General features: G+C 45.9%; 2 protein-coding genes across 3 annotated transcripts; one reads left to right on the top strand and one right to left on the bottom strand.

Moving 5' to 3' along the window:
- Positions 1-295: 295 nt before the first annotated feature.
- Positions 296-2,451, bottom strand: znf593 (zinc finger protein 593). 2 transcript variants are annotated; one of them, XM_030357222.1, is made up of 4 exons: positions 2,198-2,451; positions 1,724-1,927; positions 1,534-1,596; positions 296-743 (listed from the first exon to the last, which is right to left on the bottom strand). In XM_030357222.1, exons 2-4 carry the CDS (start codon positions 1,921-1,923, stop codon positions 617-619), a joined length of 390 nt encoding a protein of 129 aa, XP_030213082.1. In that variant the 5' UTR covers positions 1,924-1,927; positions 2,198-2,451; the 3' UTR covers positions 296-616. The 2 variants fall into 2 exon arrangements, with proteins under 2 accessions (XP_030213082.1, XP_030213083.1); XM_030357223.1 differs by having other exon boundaries at positions 2,085-2,426.
- A 35-nt stretch (positions 2,452-2,486) lies between these two features.
- Positions 2,487-18,842, top strand: rlf (RLF zinc finger). The gene is made up of 8 exons (XM_030357218.1): positions 2,487-2,705; positions 10,266-10,420; positions 11,524-11,605; positions 11,729-11,864; positions 12,361-12,563; positions 13,057-13,193; positions 13,395-13,536; positions 13,742-18,842. The coding sequence occupies exons 1-8, from the start codon at positions 2,523-2,525 to the stop codon at positions 18,425-18,427; spliced, it is 5,724 nt and encodes a 1,907-aa protein (XP_030213078.1). The 5' UTR covers positions 2,487-2,522; the 3' UTR covers positions 18,428-18,842.
- Positions 18,843-18,852: the final 10 nt, after the last annotated feature.

Consider the following 18,852-nt stretch of genomic DNA (forward strand, 5'->3'; position numbering starts at 1 on the left):
AAAACAAGACATATTTGTGTGTGGATCAGAAATATGTTTGTGAAACTTATTTTTGTTTATGGATTTATTTTACATTTATACATGCCGATATCCATTTGTGTGTGCATTGAAATGTATTTGTGAAGAGAGTAATTTATGTATAAATCACAAAATACATTTGTGAATCCTTCTCTGTGCATTCATTAATAATGAGACTGTTCTGACCCCATATAATTGTGTGGGATCATATGTGCCAAGCTCAACGGTAGTAATCTGTTCATAAAGCTAAAGACAAAAATTGAAATTGACACAATCACCCAGTTAGTTTTCTCTCCATTTATTTAATCAAAATTGACATGTAGGTCATTTCTGTTAGACATTTGAATTACACTATTCACTCAAATATAGATAGTTTATTTAATATTTGCATGGGAAATCCTTTTGATTAGGACTTCAAGTAAAGATTTTAAAACCATAAATATAGTTTTATTGATCATGCATACAATAACCAGTTATGTTTGAGTATCAGAACGATAATACACAGAGTCATTGTAGGGTCAGGAAAAGTCCATTCTCAATTCTTGTAGGGTCAGGCACAGTCCATTTTCAATCCTTCCAGGGTCAGGTCGAGTCCATATCACTCCATTTCCTCTTCAATGGGCTGCGTCGTGACTTCTATCTTCTTGGGGGCGATGAAGGACCCCATGCCGGCGGCCCTCTCCGCCTCCGCCTGGGTATAGGGCTCCTCTCTGAGGAGCCTCAGCCTGGAGAAGGGGGGCAGAGAACCAGACAGCATTACCATGGAGACCAGAGTCACCAGACAGCATTACCATGGAGACCAGAGTCACCAGACAGCATTACCATGGAGACCAGAGTCACCAGACAGCATTACCATGGAGACCAGAGTCACCAGACAGCATTAACATGGGGACCAGTCACTAGAGAGCATTACCATGGGGATCAGCATCACCAAACAGCATTACCATGGGGACCAGGGTAACCAGACAGCATTACCATGGAGACCAGGAACTCATTTGGATTCCCTTAATTCACCTATTGTTATTATTAATATCAACATCATAATCGTCATCATTAACAACTTGGAATGATGAGGGCTATTCTGGATTTTCTATACATATATTGGTCGAGGCTTGGTCGAGGCTTCGTCCAGTATTGGTCGAGGCTGTCATACAGCGCGTTGGAAAAAAAAAGTTTGAACCATAGTGCCAATTAGGAACTCGTGCCAAAACAACATTGATACATGTATATTTCGTTTTTGACGGTAAGGATTGTATTTTAATAAAGAGTTGTAATATTTAAGAGCTAATATTTGAGCATTATTTGTCTGTCAGCTATTAGAGGGTGAAATGCGCCGAGTTGATTTGACTGCGTTTGAGCCAGTTTGGATTTGAGACCGCTCCTGGCTGGATTATGGTCGTTGAGTTTCAAAATCTTGCACTCTTCTGCTCTATTATGCTCCTGCTTCAAGATATTGATATTAATACAAATAAACATTTACATAAATAAATGTATTGCTTGAATATGGTATCTTACTGTTTTTTGTGGATTTTTGTTTTGAAATGTTCTTTCAATGACCTCATATCCACAAAATATCTCCTGTAAGAAAAAAGAGAAAAAGTGAAATATGATAATACACCAAGGTCCTTTATGTAAAAAAAAAAAGCCCCCGTAAGAAGGGGATGGATAATTAATTATGATACAAGTATGATGATCATATCCTCACGCGCAGGTTATGCAGTAGTGCTGGGCACAGCCAGTGACGTCAAAGTCCACCTCTTGGTGGAGGAGCTTGGTAGCCACTTCAGGCTTCAGGTCGGAGTGGATCTGATCCAAGTCTTTAGTCCTGCGCTTCGTCTTCCACTTCCTTGCCTTGTTTTTATGAGAGTCACCGTTGTGGTTCCCGTACGAGTTGGATTTCCCCATGATTCTAGGATTCGAAATAAAACGTAATGGATTCAGAACAGCGATTAAATTAAATATATAGTGCGACTGTGTTTCGGGTCGAGTCTGTTGTTATTCAAAACACACAACACATGCTTCGACTGTGGAAACACCGTAGCTTTTATTGCCAAAGGGACACTTACACTGTTTGTTTCTACGCAGTCCGCGTTATTGACATTAAATATCCTAAGACGATAATAAAGATAATAGATCATATTACTTAAGAAGTATGTGAACGTGAGCTCCCTTTGCTTACCTTTAACACGTGCACGACGCCACCACTGAGGAAGGATCGTTTCCGGGTTAATGCAGAGGGAAGCAGATTATTTTGACAAAAAAAACGCCTGGAAAGTCAAATAAATTAAAGTTCGTTCCAGTATCAGATGCAAAGACCAAAAAATGTGCACAAGTCAGGATTCTGATTAAATAGTATGTGTAAAAAAAAAAATGCAAGCCAGATGCACGCAGACGATGAAGCTTGAGACCTGAGAGCAGGGCGTCCCGTCACGTGACCACACACCGCCCTACGCGCCGCGTCACGTGACCACAGACCGCGCTACGCGCCGCGGAGGAGAGGGAAGATGGCGGAGCGCGAAGGCGGCGGAGTGGACCTGGAGTGGAGCAGCCGGGCCTCAGACAGCACGGATGAAATTCTGGTGGCCATGGAGACCCTGTTGGCCACGTTGAGGGCCTTTGAAGATGTCCTCCGGCATCAGGAGATATCTGCAACGTCTTCCTCTGAATACTGCGACAACTTCTGCCAGGTAATGACGTCCTGCTGGTGCTAAGCACGCAATATTGTTTTCCTCATAGCATTCATGCTAGGCTACTACCACGGCCCGACAGAATATAAGCCTCTGCATACACCAATTTCCTCTTGCGTTCGGCATGCCCAAGACAACCTTTTAATGTTAAATAAGATAAAAAAGAATGCATTGATCGCGATGGATGTATTACAAGTGACGAAAATCTGAAACAAGTCCTTTGCACCAGAAACATCTTCCACCTGCATATATTTCCCCGATCTCTGTTGAGCCACGGTTTGATATTTTGCTCCATAACAGCGTTACTATTATTGCATTTTATCACATCATCATATTATATTCCATTCACATTTCAGCCTGTTTCATGCATGAAGTTGGCCCCTATCATGAGGTTGGCCCCTATCATGAGGTTGGCCCCTATCATGAGGTTGGCCCCTGTCATGAGGTTGGCCCCTGTCATGGTGTTGGCCCCTATCATGAAGTTGGCCCCTATCATGAGGTTGGCCCCTATCATGAGGTTGGCCCCTGTCATGGTGTTGGCCCCTCTGATGGTGTTGGCCCCTGTCATAGGGTTGGCCCCTGTGTGCTCCATGTTGGCCCCTTTCATGGGGGTGGCCCCTGTGTGCTCCATGTTCTCTGCTGGGCGGGGCGTTGTGTGGAACATGGATCAGTGATGAGGCTGTGCTGCTGTATAGGAAACAGGGAAACTAATTTAAACAGACTTATTTTACATAACCACCATTATTTGAACCTGAAGACTAGCTCATTGTTTTTCACAATACGGCCCCAACAGGATGCATTTAACACCTCCATTTCACAACTTTTCCAATGGTACAATCTCTAGTAACTGCGGTGATAAGTTATGTAAGGCCACTGTTTAAAAGTTGCATGAAGAATTACTGCAGGGCATTTCTTAGATATTATTGTAAACTTTTGCTTTGTAATGATCAGGCTTGTTGGACTGACTCGGATGATTATACTTCTGCTAAGCCAACTCTAATGTCGATCTTGGATTAACTGTTTTAGTTTATCTAAATATATATACTTAGCATAAGGGGAAATTAGACAAACATACAGAAGTCTTCAAGGAGTGTCTGGTCAGCTTTTGGAATGTTGATCGTGCCGGTGGATGTAGTAACTTCCGTGCGGTCAGGATGTGTTGAATAATAGTGTCTCTAAATAAATGAGCTCTTAAAAGGGAGTGCCACTGAGGCCTGCTCAGCTGAGGTTGGATCGCCCAGACCTGTATGAGATAGGTAATGGAGGCATGAGAGAGATGACTCTGGACATAGTCTTTCGCCAATTACCTAGATTGCTCAGTGAAACATAATTTACGAATGATTAGGTTTCCAGTATTTTATAGTTTTGTGCCGTAAGAAGCAGTTCATGTTCATCCACATAAAATAACATAAATTGCTTACATACTCTTCGCCTATAGCTCAGATTAAGTCTTATGAGTTCTCGCACTCAGCGGTGTTAACCCATATACCCCTCAAGCAACTGAGATGGCCTTGCTGTCCTGATTAAACTTGCCTGCAACATTTTGTAGGAAAAATGTCCTAGTTTCTGTTACTATGCCTCCTACCGTCATAATTTTGTACCCTATTGTGCATTGAGCATGAAATCGTTTCCAATACACACCAGATTTGTCATTTGTTGGACCCAAAATATTTTCTGTTTTTGTCTGCATACATTAAGTTGACCATGAGATTAAGGTAGCCAAAATAAGCTACAGTGAGAAACTAAAATATAGCCTCTCCGCCAATGACCCTGCATCAGTTTGGAAAGGCCTGCAACTAATTACAAACTACAAGAGATCATCCCCCAACCCTGCAGGAAATCCCAGACTGACAGACGACCTGAATGACTTTTACTGCAGGTTTGAAGAGCACCCATTGTCACACCCGTCACGCACAAAAGGTGTTCCCTCATCACCCATCCCCCTCCCCCAACCTGCACTAACTATCTGCGAGAAGGATGTGTGCCGGCTCTTTCAGAAGCAGAAGATCAAGAAGGCTCCAGGACCTGATGGTGTGTCCCCCTCTTGTCTGCAAGTCTGTGCTGAACAGCTGGCGCCAATATTCATGCAGATCTTTAACTGGTCTCTGGAGCTGTGTGAAGTGCCCTCCTGCTTTAAATACTCCACCATCATCCCAGTCCCCAAAAAAACCTCAATTACAGGTCTAAATGACTACAGGCTGGTCGCCCTGACGTCTGTGGTCATGAAATCCTTTGAGAGACTGGTGTTGAGCCACCTGAAGGACATTATAGGTCACCTGCTGGACCCCCTGCAGTTTGCCTACAGGGCAAACAGGTCGGCGGATGATGCTGTCAACATGGGACTGCAATACATACTGCACCACCTCGACTACCCAGGGACGTATGCCAGGATCCTGTTTGTGGACTTCAGCTCGGCGTTCAACACCATCGTCCCTGAAATCCTTCATCAGAAGCTCACCCAGTTCGAAGTGCTTGTCACCACCTGTCAGTGGATCATCAGCTTCCTGATTGACAGGCAGCAGCATGTCAGACTGGGGAGCATCTCTTCCAAAACCCGGTCCATCAGCACTGGCGCCCCACAGGGGTGTGTCCTCTCCCCGCTGCTCTTCTCCATCTACACCAATGACTGCACCACAAAGAACCCGTCCGTAAAACTCCTGAAGTTTGCAGATGACACCACCGTCATTGGTTTGATCCAGGATGGTGATGAGTCTGCTTACAGACAGGAGGTGGAACAGCTGGTCCAATGGTGCAGTCAGCACCACCTGGTGTTAAACCACAACAAGACTGTGGAGATGACAGTGGACTTTCGGAAAATGTTCATAAAGTGTAGGCAAGGTTATACATTTTTAAAATGGTGTATTTGTATTGCAATAAACATAAAGCCATCCTTTTTATAGTTGACGGGGAGAATTTATATCCTAGATTATAATTGTTTTATCTTAGGTTGAACAGAACAATCAGTGTGAGAGTGTTGGCCAACATAATAATCTAAATAAATAAACAAGAACCTGGATTCGGGGATTCAGTCTGTCTCTGGGGGACGAGACAGACGAACAGCAAAACACCAATGGAAACAAAGGTGTTTATATGGCTGCAACCAAGCAAGCTAGAAACATACAGGGCTCACAACAAAACGGTCGAGAAAACAATTTTTACAGGGCTCACAACAAAATGGTTGAGCAAACACATTTGTACAGAGACTATCAACATCAAGAATACCACGAGGACAAAGTTCACCCAAGGGTACTTTCAATTTCAAAAGCAACACGGCCAAGTCGGAGTCTGATTTGAAGTCTTCTTTTTCTTTCAGTTCACGCTATTCCTGAAAAGCTTGCCCAACGTTTACTCGTGTCTGGCCTCTCTGTCGGTCAGTCTCCCCTTTCTCTTCTTCTGTTCCTCCGACATTGGGTTTCTCTGTCTCTTTTTAGTTGGCTGATCTATGATGAATGTAACAATCCCTTAGTTACTTGTGTTTATATCGAGCCGGTTCCGTGTTTGGGGGTCTGTGCCGCAAAGCAATTCGTTACTTCGCGAGACCCGAGACTCCCGCGAGAGTGGGCGGCGGGTCGCCGGCAGAAACATATTCATTTTCTCCGCCAAGATGCGCAAGGGGGAGTTGAAACAACGAACAATCGAACAAAAATGTATAATGGAACCATCGCAATGACTCCTAGCCTGTTATATTAAGGTAAATCAAGCCAAATTGCCTCGCAACTGGCTGTTCATATCTAGCCGGTGCCATGTTTGGGTGTGTGTCTGTGCCGTAAAGCATTTTCGAAACTACAATCTGACTACATTTTCGAGGATACTTCCGCCGCGTCACATCCGGAAGCGCTCGGTCCGAACACATCAAGTTGCATATGCGCTTTTTCACTGTAGAGGCCACATGGGAAAATGACACACCCACCAATCGACCCAGAAATGGATGCAGAACCATCAGCATAACTCTCAACCTGCATACTTAATGTAATTTTGGCTAAAAAAGTTGCATAGTGGGCCTTTAACAGTTTATTTATATTTATTATTTATTTTTTTGTACAGTTTTCTGTTTTGTGTTTTTCTTTTTTATATATTAACAATAGGTTAAATGTTGAGTGTTGTACATAGAGAGCAAAGGGACCGAAGTCAAATTCCTTGTTTGTTCGCAAACCTGGCCAATAAAACTGAATCTTAATCTGAATTTACCTGCAATCTTCTCAAATGACCGGTGTAGATATTTGCATGACGGTGGCATGTTTAGTTCAAAAATATTTGCGTTACATTTGCATTATTTGGCTCAAACGCAGTGGCACAAGAAGAAAACCATTTTCATAAACAAAAATAAATCTAAATGACGATGACTTCCTCTCAAAGTGGAAGTGGATCCACCATTTTAGCAGTGATTTCAACTCTGATATTTAAAAAGATGCCCGTTGGTCTGACAGTTCTAGGAAGGAGGGAGGTTGGGGTGTGTTTTCCCCATGGTTACGTACCACGGCAAATTTGTGATACATTTTTTAATACTGTCATGTCTGAGCGTTATAATGAGCATAATTTTATCCGATATGCGCCACACCATGGCGTTATACTATAGATGCCCGAGAAACCCAAACCCTCACTCGGACGCAGATATTAAATAAACCACTGCTCAGACAGAGCTCTACCATCCATACGCAGCGTAGTGTTTTACTACAGGTGCCAGAGGAAGCCTCACCCTCTCTTGGATCATAACATCAAAGCATAACGGTTGCAGTCTCAGTTCCAGAACCGTTACACCCTTATTCTCGAGCACTAGATGAGTTTACAGTGTTTCCCCTAAGATGGAGTTGCAGCAGCTGAGGTGAAATGAGCTCTTAAAAGGGAGTGCCACAGAGGCCTGCTTAGCTGAAGTTAGATCGCCCAGACCTGTATGAGATAGGTAATGGAGGCATGAGAGAGATGACCCTGGACATACTGTCTTGAGCCAATTACCTAGATTGCTCAGTGAACATAATTTACGAATGATTAGGTTCCAGTATTTTATACTTTTGTGATGTAAGAAGCAGCTCATGTTCATCCGAATAAAATAACATAAATTGCTTACCTACTCTTCGCCTATAGCTCAGTTTAAGTCTTATGAGTTCTCGCAGTCAGCGGTGTTAACCCATATACCCAGTGTTACCCACGCATTCATTGAACGATAGTTCATGAGGTCGTTCATACTTGGGGGCGAACGTGAACTGAACCTACTGTATTACTGCCTGATGAACGTTACTGTGAACTCGTTCATTCTGGTGTCTGTGAATGGCACGCTCACTCGGTTTACCTTCTTTCAATAGGGGGTTATTTGTTCATCAACACAGCGGATGAACGCCGGGTTGTTTGACCGGTTGCCATGGTTATCTCCGTGTGGTTAATTTGCAGTTGCGGTGTTGTCAAAAAATGTGTGAACTGAACTTTGAACTAGTTCACGTAGAAAGTGATATTCCCAACACTGCAGATACCCATCAAGCAACTGAGCTCGCCTTGCTGACCCTAAAGGTGCGGCCACACTGAACGAGTTACGCGCTTTAGATTACCCCCATAACGCGCCTAACCTGACGCTTGATCATTGTGTGTCACAAAAATGGGTCAACGCGCCTAACGCCTACACATCTAGATGAGCCCGCCCAGCGGAGGTGTCTTGCTTCGCCCTGAAGGGGCTTATTTTCGATAATGACCGGCGACGTTCTACAAATTATCCCGCTTATTACAAGGCTACTTGCCAAAACGAAAAAAGAACTTCACATGGTGTGTCTTTTTACAATTTATTCATTACCAGCATTCGTAGTGTTGATTAGTAGAGAAATAGTCTGTCAAAGACGTTGACGTCGCTTAGCAACTAGGGCTGGGACGACGCGTCGACGTAATCGATTACGTCGACGCGAAAAATGCGCGTCGATAAAAAAAAAAAAAGATGGGCGGCGCTGGAGCGTAGTAGCAACGCGAGTGGCTCCCCAGACTTTCATAAGTGCAAGGCGCCACGCACTCGTTCCTCTAAGTATGGGAATTAATTAATGTAAAAGGAAACGATTCCGTGATATGTCGTCTTGGAGAAAAATGGAGATGACTTTCCATTCTAGCACCACGGCAATTCACCAGCACCTGAAGAGGCGCCACCTGGTAGCGCAGCTGCAGATGACCGAGCACCGTAGAATTGCATTACTTTGAACTTTTATTTTGGAATTTAAAGGCAATAAACATGTATTGAAATGTTAAGGAATTCATATTTGATGTCAATCAACATGTATAAATTTCTATTAGTCAATTAATGGGGAGATAATCGATAATCGAATCGAATCGAAATCGAATCGGACTGAAAAAATGAATCGTTAGATTAATCGATGCATCGAAAAAATAATCGCTAGATGAATCGTTTAAAAATAATCATTTATCCCAGCCCTATTAGCAACCGAAGACGCTGGGGTTCACAAGTTACCGGAGTACTACCCATGCAAGTGAACAGAGCGTTCCAGGGCATTGAGAAGACATGTGTAATAAAGGCCTATAATATTTCTGTTTATGGCATAGATTTCTCCTCAGATGAGGCCAATAAAGCAATGATTAAAAAAACGCTAGATCAAAGGCCTGGCCTGACCCGGCCCGAGGATAGTGGTGGGAAATATCGGCCCGACCAGGCCCGCGGGTCCGGCCGGGTCAGGTCGGGCTCGGGCAAAGAATCTAAACTCTAGTGCCCTAAGCTCGTGGCTGAAAGCCGACAGCTCATAAAAGCCAATGCAATTCACCGATCGCTAAAGACGGCTCGTTTGGATGAAAACAATGTTGTGGCTGGTTCTCTAGGTTACTACACTCAATTGTGTCGTAACAATGTTTTACTGCTGATCTATTGAACAGCAAACTCAGAATCTGCCAATTTATTTCCAACTTTATGGAAGTTCCGCTCCGTTTATATGCTTTACTCACAGGTGTGTGAATTGACCTGGATGTGAAGCGTCTCCGCAAAATAACATTTGTTTCTAAAGAGAAGATGGAGCAGTCCTCTCCGTTTATATGCTTTACTCAGGTGTGTGAATGAAACTGGATATGAAGCGCATTTCCAGCGTCCGTAGCGCACAGAATGTTATATTATTTTTGCGTAGCGCAAAATAATATAACATTCGTAATTTAAAGAGATAAGCTGCTGCTGAAGCTCTCCTCTCCTCTTGTTAAAAAATATAAAGATTTCAGCTGAAATACAGGTACATGGGAAACACTGGTTTACTTTTACTGCCTGGTCTTTGGTTGAACCGAATATTAGGCAATAGTATACTTTTTAGGCGCGGCATTCGTCATAATATGAAGACGCGATTAAATAAATTCTTGTGTTTTCTTTGTTTACCTACTTTGAGAGCTGCAGACGAGCTCATCTGAGCCTTGAGATTTCTCCCTTTTCTTTTGTTTAGTCGATTCCCTTAAGGTCCAATCAGTAGCCCCCCTCCACCCAAATGACAGCTGGGATCCACTCAGTTAAACCAACGTCTCCCCAAGGTGTCTAGCCAAACCGACAATCCCAAGGTCTCCTACCACTGTGTTTAACCCATGCTTTCGGTTTGATTGCAGGCCCTGATGCACTACGCGGGCAGCAGGAACTCTGTGGAGCACGGCTTTTCTCTGCTGGAGGTCTACTGCCTCTCCATCAGCTGCTTTGCGGCGGCGCGGTCCCACCTCACGGCGCAGTCCGACGGCGTGGCTCTGGTTCTCAAGAGACTGGCCTTGTAAGTGCTGATGAAACATTTTCCTTGTGACGTCTGCTTTATTCAAAGTGGTGTACATCAACAACACTAGGGATGATTTTGGTAAAAAAGCAACATTAATCGCACCTAGGTCGATTTTTGAATGCTTTAGCCTTTGCATAAATCAGTTAAACCAATCACCATCAGGTATGTTTGTCAGCCTCTTTGCAAAGTGCACATGTTGCAGGACATGGCGGAGGTCCAAGCCACGTTTCGCAACACGCAGTCTGATGCAATGCTTGAATAAAGGATGCTTTTTGATAACTTGACTTTTTGACATTTTGTCTACCAACTTTTGCCAAAAGAGCGATTTCTATGTTTAGTAATGAAACAGGGAAATACCCTTATAACCTAACTTTTACAAAACATGGATGCATTAAACACACACCTACATGAATCCCCTTCATCTGCCATTCCATTGTTTTTTACACTCAGATTAAAAAGTGTGTGAAATTAATCAAAGCCTCTAAATATACTGGAGGACAGAGCCTGCTCATATTTATAAGGCTATATGGATACTTATAGGGCACATTCCAAGGTAACGAAAGCCCAGCGATTCTTATGTTTATGGTATTCTACAAAAATTAATACATCCTTTCAATATGATATTCTATTTCCAAGTCTGTTCTGCTAGATGGACTAAATCATACCAAAGCAACTTTAATGTTCAGATGATTTGGTTTTGGTTCTTTTGCATTGGATTGAGGTGGTGGTGGGCTTTGAGGGGCTACATCTTCATTAATGTAGGGTTAGGATTAGCCTATATGAATACAGTATAATAATAATGATATACAGTACTGAACAGCAGGTTTTTCCCCAGAGTTTTGTTTGGCTCATTATCGAGGTGCTTTCTTTATTCCCTCTTCTCTTTGTTGTCTGCGACCGTTGTTGCGGTCTGCTGCTCTCTCCTTTCTTCTGCCCTCATGTCTGAGCTTTGAGGGCCATTGCGTGCTTTTTGCCTTCAGTCCAGCAAATTCCCCAAATCAACGGCATGTCCTTCAATGTTTAACAGAACAGATGGTACGGGGTTACAGTGAAGTGGGGTAAATCCGGTTTTGAACACTTTTTCTTTTTCTTGTGTCTAGGAGCTGTTTTGAACTGTTGCTCACTGTTCCTGAAAATGAAATCCCCTACGAAGCCTGGGTTCAGTTTCACAACTCGGTTCAGGTAAAACTGTGAGGACTATGGTCTTATCTAGGCTTGCTAGTTTATTTGTCTCCAACTTAAAAAGTAAATGGTGAAGAATGAAACGATTTGAATGAGTTTGGTCTCCCCACCTCTGCATCACAGGTCGCCCATGAGATTCTGCAGCAGTTTGGGAACATGGACCTCCAGGCCCTTCTGCAGATAACGGGCGAGGGCGGAGCCTGGAGCAACCCCGTCCTGACCGCCCTGCTCACCGGCCAGCCCACCGCTCCTCAGGATGGTGAGGAGACGGCTTCATCTCTCTTAAGCTTCATCTCTCTCTTCAGCCTCATCTCTCGCTTCATCTTCATCTTACTTCAGCTTCATCTCTCTCTTCAGCTTCATCTCTCTCTTCAGCTTCATCTCTCTCTTCAGCTTCATCTCTCTTCAGCTTCATCTCTCTCTTCAGCTTCATCTCTCTCTTCAGCCTCATCTCTCGCTTCATCTTCATCTTACTTCAGCTTCATCTCTCTCTTCAGCTTCATCTCTCTTCAGCTTCATCTCTCTCTTCAGCTTCATCTCTCTCTTCAGATTCATCTCTCTCTTCAGCTTCCTCTCTTCAGATTCATCTCACCCTTCAGCTTCATCTCACCCTTCAGCTTCATCTCACCCTTCAGCTTCATCTCACTCTTCAGCTTCTACCTCTTGTATTTCCTGCCGTCCAGTGAGCTAAAAAGGCATAAAGGGTTTTTTGCTTTATGTGTTAAATGTCTCTAACCACTCTTCTTCATTGGTAGTCAATGCATACATCGCCTTGGAGGGGGAGTGCTTCATGGAGATGCGTGTGAGGCACCTGGAGAAGATTGGTGAGAACGCCAAGGCAGTCGTCTTAGCCAAGTCCTGCAGTGACTGCTGCCATGTGTCAAATCAAGCCATCTTCCGACACTGCTTCGTGTCGCTGCTGTGCATGCTGCTGCCCAACGAGGAGGCTATCACAGAGGTATTAAACACAGACCGCTGAAGTATACATATTAGGAATAAAGAATTGAAAGATCATCCGCCACATTAGCCTTTCCTAGTCTGGGATTTTTTACGTTTCATCATTAAATGGGCAGCAAGCGGTAGAAAGGAGGGCTTCTGTAACAGTCTTTGTTAATGATGGCAATGCATCATTGGTAGGGGTATGATGTCTCTGTATACGTTTCCACAGAAGTGTCCCTTTTGTAAGAACTACTGATTTGTTTCTATCTCTGTGCTCATGATGTGCAGCCTCTGGTTCCCCAGTGATGTTTACATGCATTGCTCACATGGGACTGCATCAAGTCATCATAGAAGAAATATGAGAGTTGGTCGCATTTTCCTTGTACAGGCATTGGTTTTTCTTGCGTTACAAAAAGTTATGCAATAAGGGCATCTTGTTACTATTTGTTCCCACACTTGTTTCCCGTTTCTCATTGATTTCATGATCATGCATTCTCAATACTCTTCTCCAGATATCCAAACTTCAGTGTAAGGAAGTCTTGGAGATCACATCCAACCTGGAGAAGGATGGGGAAGCTGACAAAGCCTTCGTCTTGTGTACTACCTTTCTGACCCAGCAGCTTCAGCAGCAAAGCCACTCCAGATCCTGGTACGTATTCATGTTAGGAAATCCTTCACGTCAATGATTAGAGAAGCCCTTGTCTAATCCCGCCTCAGATCAGAGGACCTTTCCAGTCAAATGAATCAGGATTTTGGGAAGATATTTCACCGATTATTCTAAGACTGGAAGTATTGCTTGACGTCGCAGTCGGTCAATAAATAATTAGAATTGTTATCATCTTTCCACCAGGGAGCTGATACTGCTGTGGAGTAAGCAACAGAGAAAGATTGATCCTCCTCCAGAGTCCCTCTTAGAACGATGCCTTCAGCTCGGGGCCATCGCTAACACTGTTCAGCACCTGCTCTACCTGATCAGGGTCATCCGAACAGAGGTGAGAGGACTGCATTGCACCCTCCCCTTTCTGTCTAGAAGGTTACCATCAAGTAAAACTTAATTGTTCTTGTATTGAAACTACAGGCGCTTCCACAGCCCTTCTTCCGACATGCTTTCTTCAATGCCATGGGCCTACCGACGTGACGAAATGTGTGCGTTGTGTGCTCCCGGACCCTAACCATAGGGTGTCCTTCTCTTTTCAGACCAAAGAGCTTGGATTAGCCTCGTCGGTGGAGCTCTGTGTCAAAGCTCTTCAGCTTCCAAAGCAGGACGACTCTGAGTCCCGGATCTCTGTTCTGAAGACGGTGTCCGGCCTTCTAAAGGACGACCTGGAGGTGGTGCGTGCCTGCCTCCTCACAGAGTTCCTCCTCGGCCCCCTCCCGGAGGTCTTCAGTCGCCTGCAGGAGCTTCACCTGCGCCCGGATCAGAAGTATGACCAGGAGAACGGGCTGATCCCCAACTCCCTGCGCTGTGAGCTGCTGCTGGCGCTGAAGGCCTACTGGCCGTTTGACCCAGAGTTCTGGGACTGGAAGACTCTGAGGCGTCACTGCAGCGGAATTCTGGGGCTGAGTCCAGAGGAGGAGGAGGAAGAGGAAGAGAAGCATGAGATGGTGAAACATGTAGCACAAGAGGAAGAGTCTGTGCGCGTGGCGTCTTGTGAGCAGCACTGTTCAAACGGTGGTGCAGAGAGACGCGGAGACAAGGGGACTCATGGTGTGACGGGACGTCATAAAAAAAATAAGCTACTCTGTAAAATTTGCAAAAAGTCTGTGAGCGGGGGACAAATGATTGTCCACTCTAGGAGACACGGGGACGACACGAGCCACCCCTGCCCCGTGTGCATGAGGGCCTTTGACAACAGGAAGGATATTGTTTCTCACATTAAACAACACATTCGTAGCTTCGCAAACTCTCGTAAAAAGCTTGAGAAAGACAAGTGGCCACAGGTGTCGGATGGGGACGATGACATTGAACCAGGCGAAATAAAAGCTGATCCTTCCTTACTTAGCTATTACAAGTCCACAAAAGACCCTGATGTTTTACACCATATTGTGCAACAATCCAAGGACGAGGATGAACTCATCACATTCGCTTACATTGACTCGCACTTCGAGCTCCAGAACCGAGATGAATATCCATGTCCGGGCACCAACTGTTTAAAAAACTTTAAACACTCAAAGTACCTCTATGTCCACCTGAAATCCGACCATCGAGGGGACGAGAACGTGAAACACTTTCATGAGATGAGGGACAGGCGCGAGAAGTGCATTTTCTGTCGCCGCCATTTTGTATCCAATTATCATCACCGCAAGCATCGGAAAATCCATTATAACGAGCATCCATACATGTGCACTGTCATCGGCTGTGGGACTCAGTTTAAGACTTCCCATGAGTTGGCCGACCACAAACACTCTCACGGCTATCAGCTGAACTTCCAGTGCCAGCTGAAGGGCTGCTACGTCACCTTCTCTGACCTCGGCCAGCTCTATCACCATGAGGCGCAGCACTTCAGAGAGGCAGCCTTCACCTGCACAAGCCCTGAATGTAAGAAATATTACTTATCGAAAAAGGAATTCAATGACCATTTATCCACGCATGGTATCACCTTCTCTGAGAAAGACTTTGAAACTCAGCGCAAAGCTAAAAGGGAACTCTTTGCTAGAGGGGATAAAGACACTTCCAAGGGGTTGGAGCAGGAGGAGGAGGAGGAGGATGGTGGTGGCTCCTCCTCTTCACAGTGTGCCTCCTCGTGGGATGCGTCAAGCTGCAAGGGGCCCAGGGGTACCATAACCTCTGTGGCTGTATGTTTTGATGGAAGTAAGTTCACCTGTGGGTTTGAAAGGTGTGGCATGACCTTCTCTAGAGCCCGGGATGTCCAACGGCACTTTAAATGTGCCCATCCAGAGCACCTCAAGTTGGAGAACAAGGATGACCACCATGACAAAGAGCGGGACTCGAAGTCCAAAAGCCTGAAGGTAGAGACCAAGCAGACAAACGAGCAGAAGGGAAAACGTGAGCCCTCCTCTCCACTTCCACTCAAAGCTGAGAAGGAAAATAATAAATCATCCCAGCTGAATTGCAGTGAAACCAACTCAACCAGCCCATGCCAAAATGATGCTCTGAAAGACATCCTCCTCGGGCTCAGCAAACTGGACCTAAACTCGGTTGGCAGCTCCGATGGGCCGCTTGAACCCTCCAACGTGTTGCATTTGTCCTACTGCAAGGCCATCATGGCCCGGTCCCCAGTGGTCGTACTTCAGAAGAGACCTCCACACATGTTTGGGGACAGGGTGAAAGTCAAAAGAGGGAGGGTAACAGAGGAGGTTAATTTAAATGTTGGGGAATCGTTGGCAACTGCAAAGCCATATGTATGTAAGATATATGGATGTGACTTCAGAACTGCACAGAGCTTCAGTTTGTTACGTCACCATGTTATCATCCACAGCTACACCATGGAACAGGCGAAGAGGTTCACTTCTATAGACTCTTTTAAGCCCTTTTTGTGCCAGATTTGCTCAAAAGGTCACAAAGAGAAAATCAATCTGAGGCTCCACTATATTCAGGCACACGACCTCAGTAAGGCTGCCATAGAGAAGATAAACTGTACGTCCGTTAGGCATGTGAAGAGCAGGGCAGGAGAAACCTCCCAACAGCTGAAAGACGTTCCTCAGGTGAGGAAGAGGCCGGCGCTCAGCTGGCAGCAGAGATACCAGAAGCGGAAAAAAGCGGTCGTGTTGCGAAGGGAGCCTAGAAAAGAGGTCGTCTTTGACATCCATCCATCTGCATCGGAGGAGGAAGAGGAGGTAGAGGAAGAGACGGAGCAAGCAAACGGAACAAGCAACAATACGAGTGAGCGGAAGGAAGAAGAACAAGACGGTTCTTCACAGGTTAGGACAACAAGACGCCACAATGCCAAAAGTAATCTCTGCTACATCTTAACTAAATTCAACAAGCCTTTCCATTGTGTGGTGAAGGACTGTAACTCCGCCTTCTCGACCCAGGGGGGTCTGGTCCGTCACTTGCAGCTCTTCCACCACTACAACCGCTCCCAGCTCGTCCTGGACAAAGACCCCGACCCTGCGGGGCACGCAGACGTGAAGAAAGACGCCGTAAAGCACGAGCCTCTCTCACACTCGGATGAACCTCAGCCCCAGTTCCAGTGCCGCTTCGCTAACTGCCAGGCTTCCTACCACCTAAAGAGCAGCCTGGTGCGCCATACTCAGCAGCAACACTGCCAGCCCCCGGAGCCGCTCCAGTGTTCCTATGAGGGCTGCGCCCGCGTGTTCAGCCACGCCAGCTCTCTGAAGAAACACATCCTCTATACCCACTGCGAATACTATGATTCTCTTGTGTTGCGTCTACAGAGCACTCACAAAAAACCTCTGGTCGGATGCCAAAAGGACAGCCTTGACGGCAACAAAGAAGAGCCGCAAGAAGAGACCCCCGTTTCGGAGCTGGTTACCCCCATTTCTGAACTAGTGACCCCCGTTTCAGAACTAGTGACCCCTGTTTCTGAGCTGGTGACCTCCCTTCCTGAGCTAGTGAAACCTGCTTCTGAGCTTGTGACACCTGTTTTTGAACCAGTGCCACCCGTCTCGGAGCTAGTGCCGCCCGTCTCCGCCCTTATGCCACTCGCTGTGTTGACAGAAGAAGCCGCGCCTTCTGGGGACACGGAGGACGAACCGATCAAACCGACTAGAAAGAGGAAGACGAGGAGGTTCCAACCGGACACTATGCGACCCCAAGATGAGGCATTACAGATGTGCCAACCTAAGCACCTGAGGAGTCATTACCCTTGCATGATTCGGAACTGCGATTCGGTCGTCAAATACCTGAACAGCCTTCATCGTCACTACTTCAGGGTGCACCACATCCGTAAAACGGATGTGGAGAAGCATGGAGACGAGCTTTTGCTCACCTTTGAACGGCTGGAAGATCTAACTGGGAGGAAGTGTGCACTGCCCCCTGTGGCTGCAGCGTGCACTTCTAACGGCGTCCACAGGATGGAGTACCAGGCGGAGCAGCAGGGCCCTCATGTGCCTGTGAGCCTAAACTTCATCAAATCAGAAACGCTGGATGACCTAGACCCCAATCTGCTGGAGCCGTCCCCCGGTGAGAGGAACGTCCTCCTGAGGGCCGATGACTTCTTGTACACGGAGCCCGGCCCCGGGGGGCCAAAGGAAGAGCCGGCCCTGGAGATGCAAAACGGTAACGCTAGCGAGGAGAGATCCAAGCATCAGACCACACTTCCTCTGACTCCTGCGGTCACGGTGAATCTCTCGCCGCCCTCCTCGCTGCGTTTTGCTAGTGACGAGGGCCCCCAAGATTCCTCTTGCAGCAAAGACGGCACTAAATCAATGAATGAATCTGTGGCCAATCCAGCGGTCCGTCTGCCACTGAAGAGGAAGAACGAACTCTCTGAGCCGTGTAACCTCCCCGAACCCCTAACCCACCTCTCCTACAAAACTTTCGACATTGGCACCTATACCCCCTTGGGCTTCGAGTCGTCCTTCCTGAGGTTCATACAAGAAGCGGACGGCATGGAGGACGAGTTGTCCCCCATAAAACGTAAAGACGCTTTAAGGAGGAGTTGTTCTGTGAAGGAGAACAACCAGCTGGGCGTGGCTCTGACACGCAGCAGACGCACGCGCTCCCCGCCCCTGAAGCCGCAGGCCCCGGCGGAGGGCCTGACTGCGGAGGGCCTGATGACTGAGGAGGTGATGACGGAGCACCAGCTGAAGTCCATCCTGGACCGGGCCCTGGCCGGCTGTGGGGGTCCTGCCCTCGAGCAGCTCCAGTACCTCCGGCCGGTGGTGGTCCTGGATAGACGCCTGTTGTCTGCCTCCAGCCCCTTGCCTGATCTCATGACCCCTGATGCTAACAACTAGCTAGTCTCAAACTAGTCGTCCCCCCCACCCCCTGCATCATCGAGCCCTTATTGTCCAACTGTTTTTATTTTACACACACTAACATTCTTTTCTAGATATGTTGAATGCAGGTGGTAGAATGTGTACTGCCTAGCTAGGTCTAAAGAGTATTACTTAAAAACAAAAAAGTGGCTTTTTATTCAGATTTTTCACCATAGAAAATACGCTTCCTTTTGTTGACCCATGAAATTGTCCAAAGTGTATATATCATGAAGATGGGCTTTTAACAAATGTAGGAGCTAATCATACAATTTGGTCAGTTGACTTTATTTTGCTGAATATAAAAAGTACAGTCTGGTTTTTATCAACAGTGTTTGGGTGCTGGGCTGATGACAGACATGTAACACTTTGTAATAAATAAATGTTTGAAATGTCATTCTTGTGTC

The sequence above is a fragment of the Gadus morhua genome, chromosome 5 (assembly GCF_902167405.1).
Source record: "Gadus morhua chromosome 5, gadMor3.0, whole genome shotgun sequence".
Taxonomy (NCBI): Eukaryota; Metazoa; Chordata; class Actinopteri; order Gadiformes; family Gadidae; genus Gadus; species Gadus morhua.

Coding starts and splice junctions, on each gene's coding strand:
- znf593 (XM_030357222.1), bottom strand. CDS start 1,923: ATGGGGAAATCCAACTCGTACGGGAACCACAACGGTGACTCTCATAAA. Junction 1,597..1,723: donor CACTACTGCATAACCTGCGC/GTGAGGATATGA, acceptor TTTTTCTTACAG/GAGATATTTTGTGGATATGA. Junction 744..1,533: donor ACAAAAATCCACAAAAAACA/GTAAGATACCAT, acceptor CCCCTTCTCCAG/GCTGAGGCTCCTCAGAGAGG.
- rlf (XM_030357218.1), top strand. CDS start 2,523: ATGGCGGAGCGCGAAGGCGGCGGAGTGGACCTGGAGTGGAGCAGCCGG. Junction 2,706..10,265: donor ACTGCGACAACTTCTGCCAG/GTAATGACGTCC, acceptor GTTTGATTGCAG/GCCCTGATGCACTACGCGGG. Junction 13,194..13,394: donor CAAAGCCACTCCAGATCCTG/GTACGTATTCAT, acceptor TCTTTCCACCAG/GGAGCTGATACTGCTGTGGA.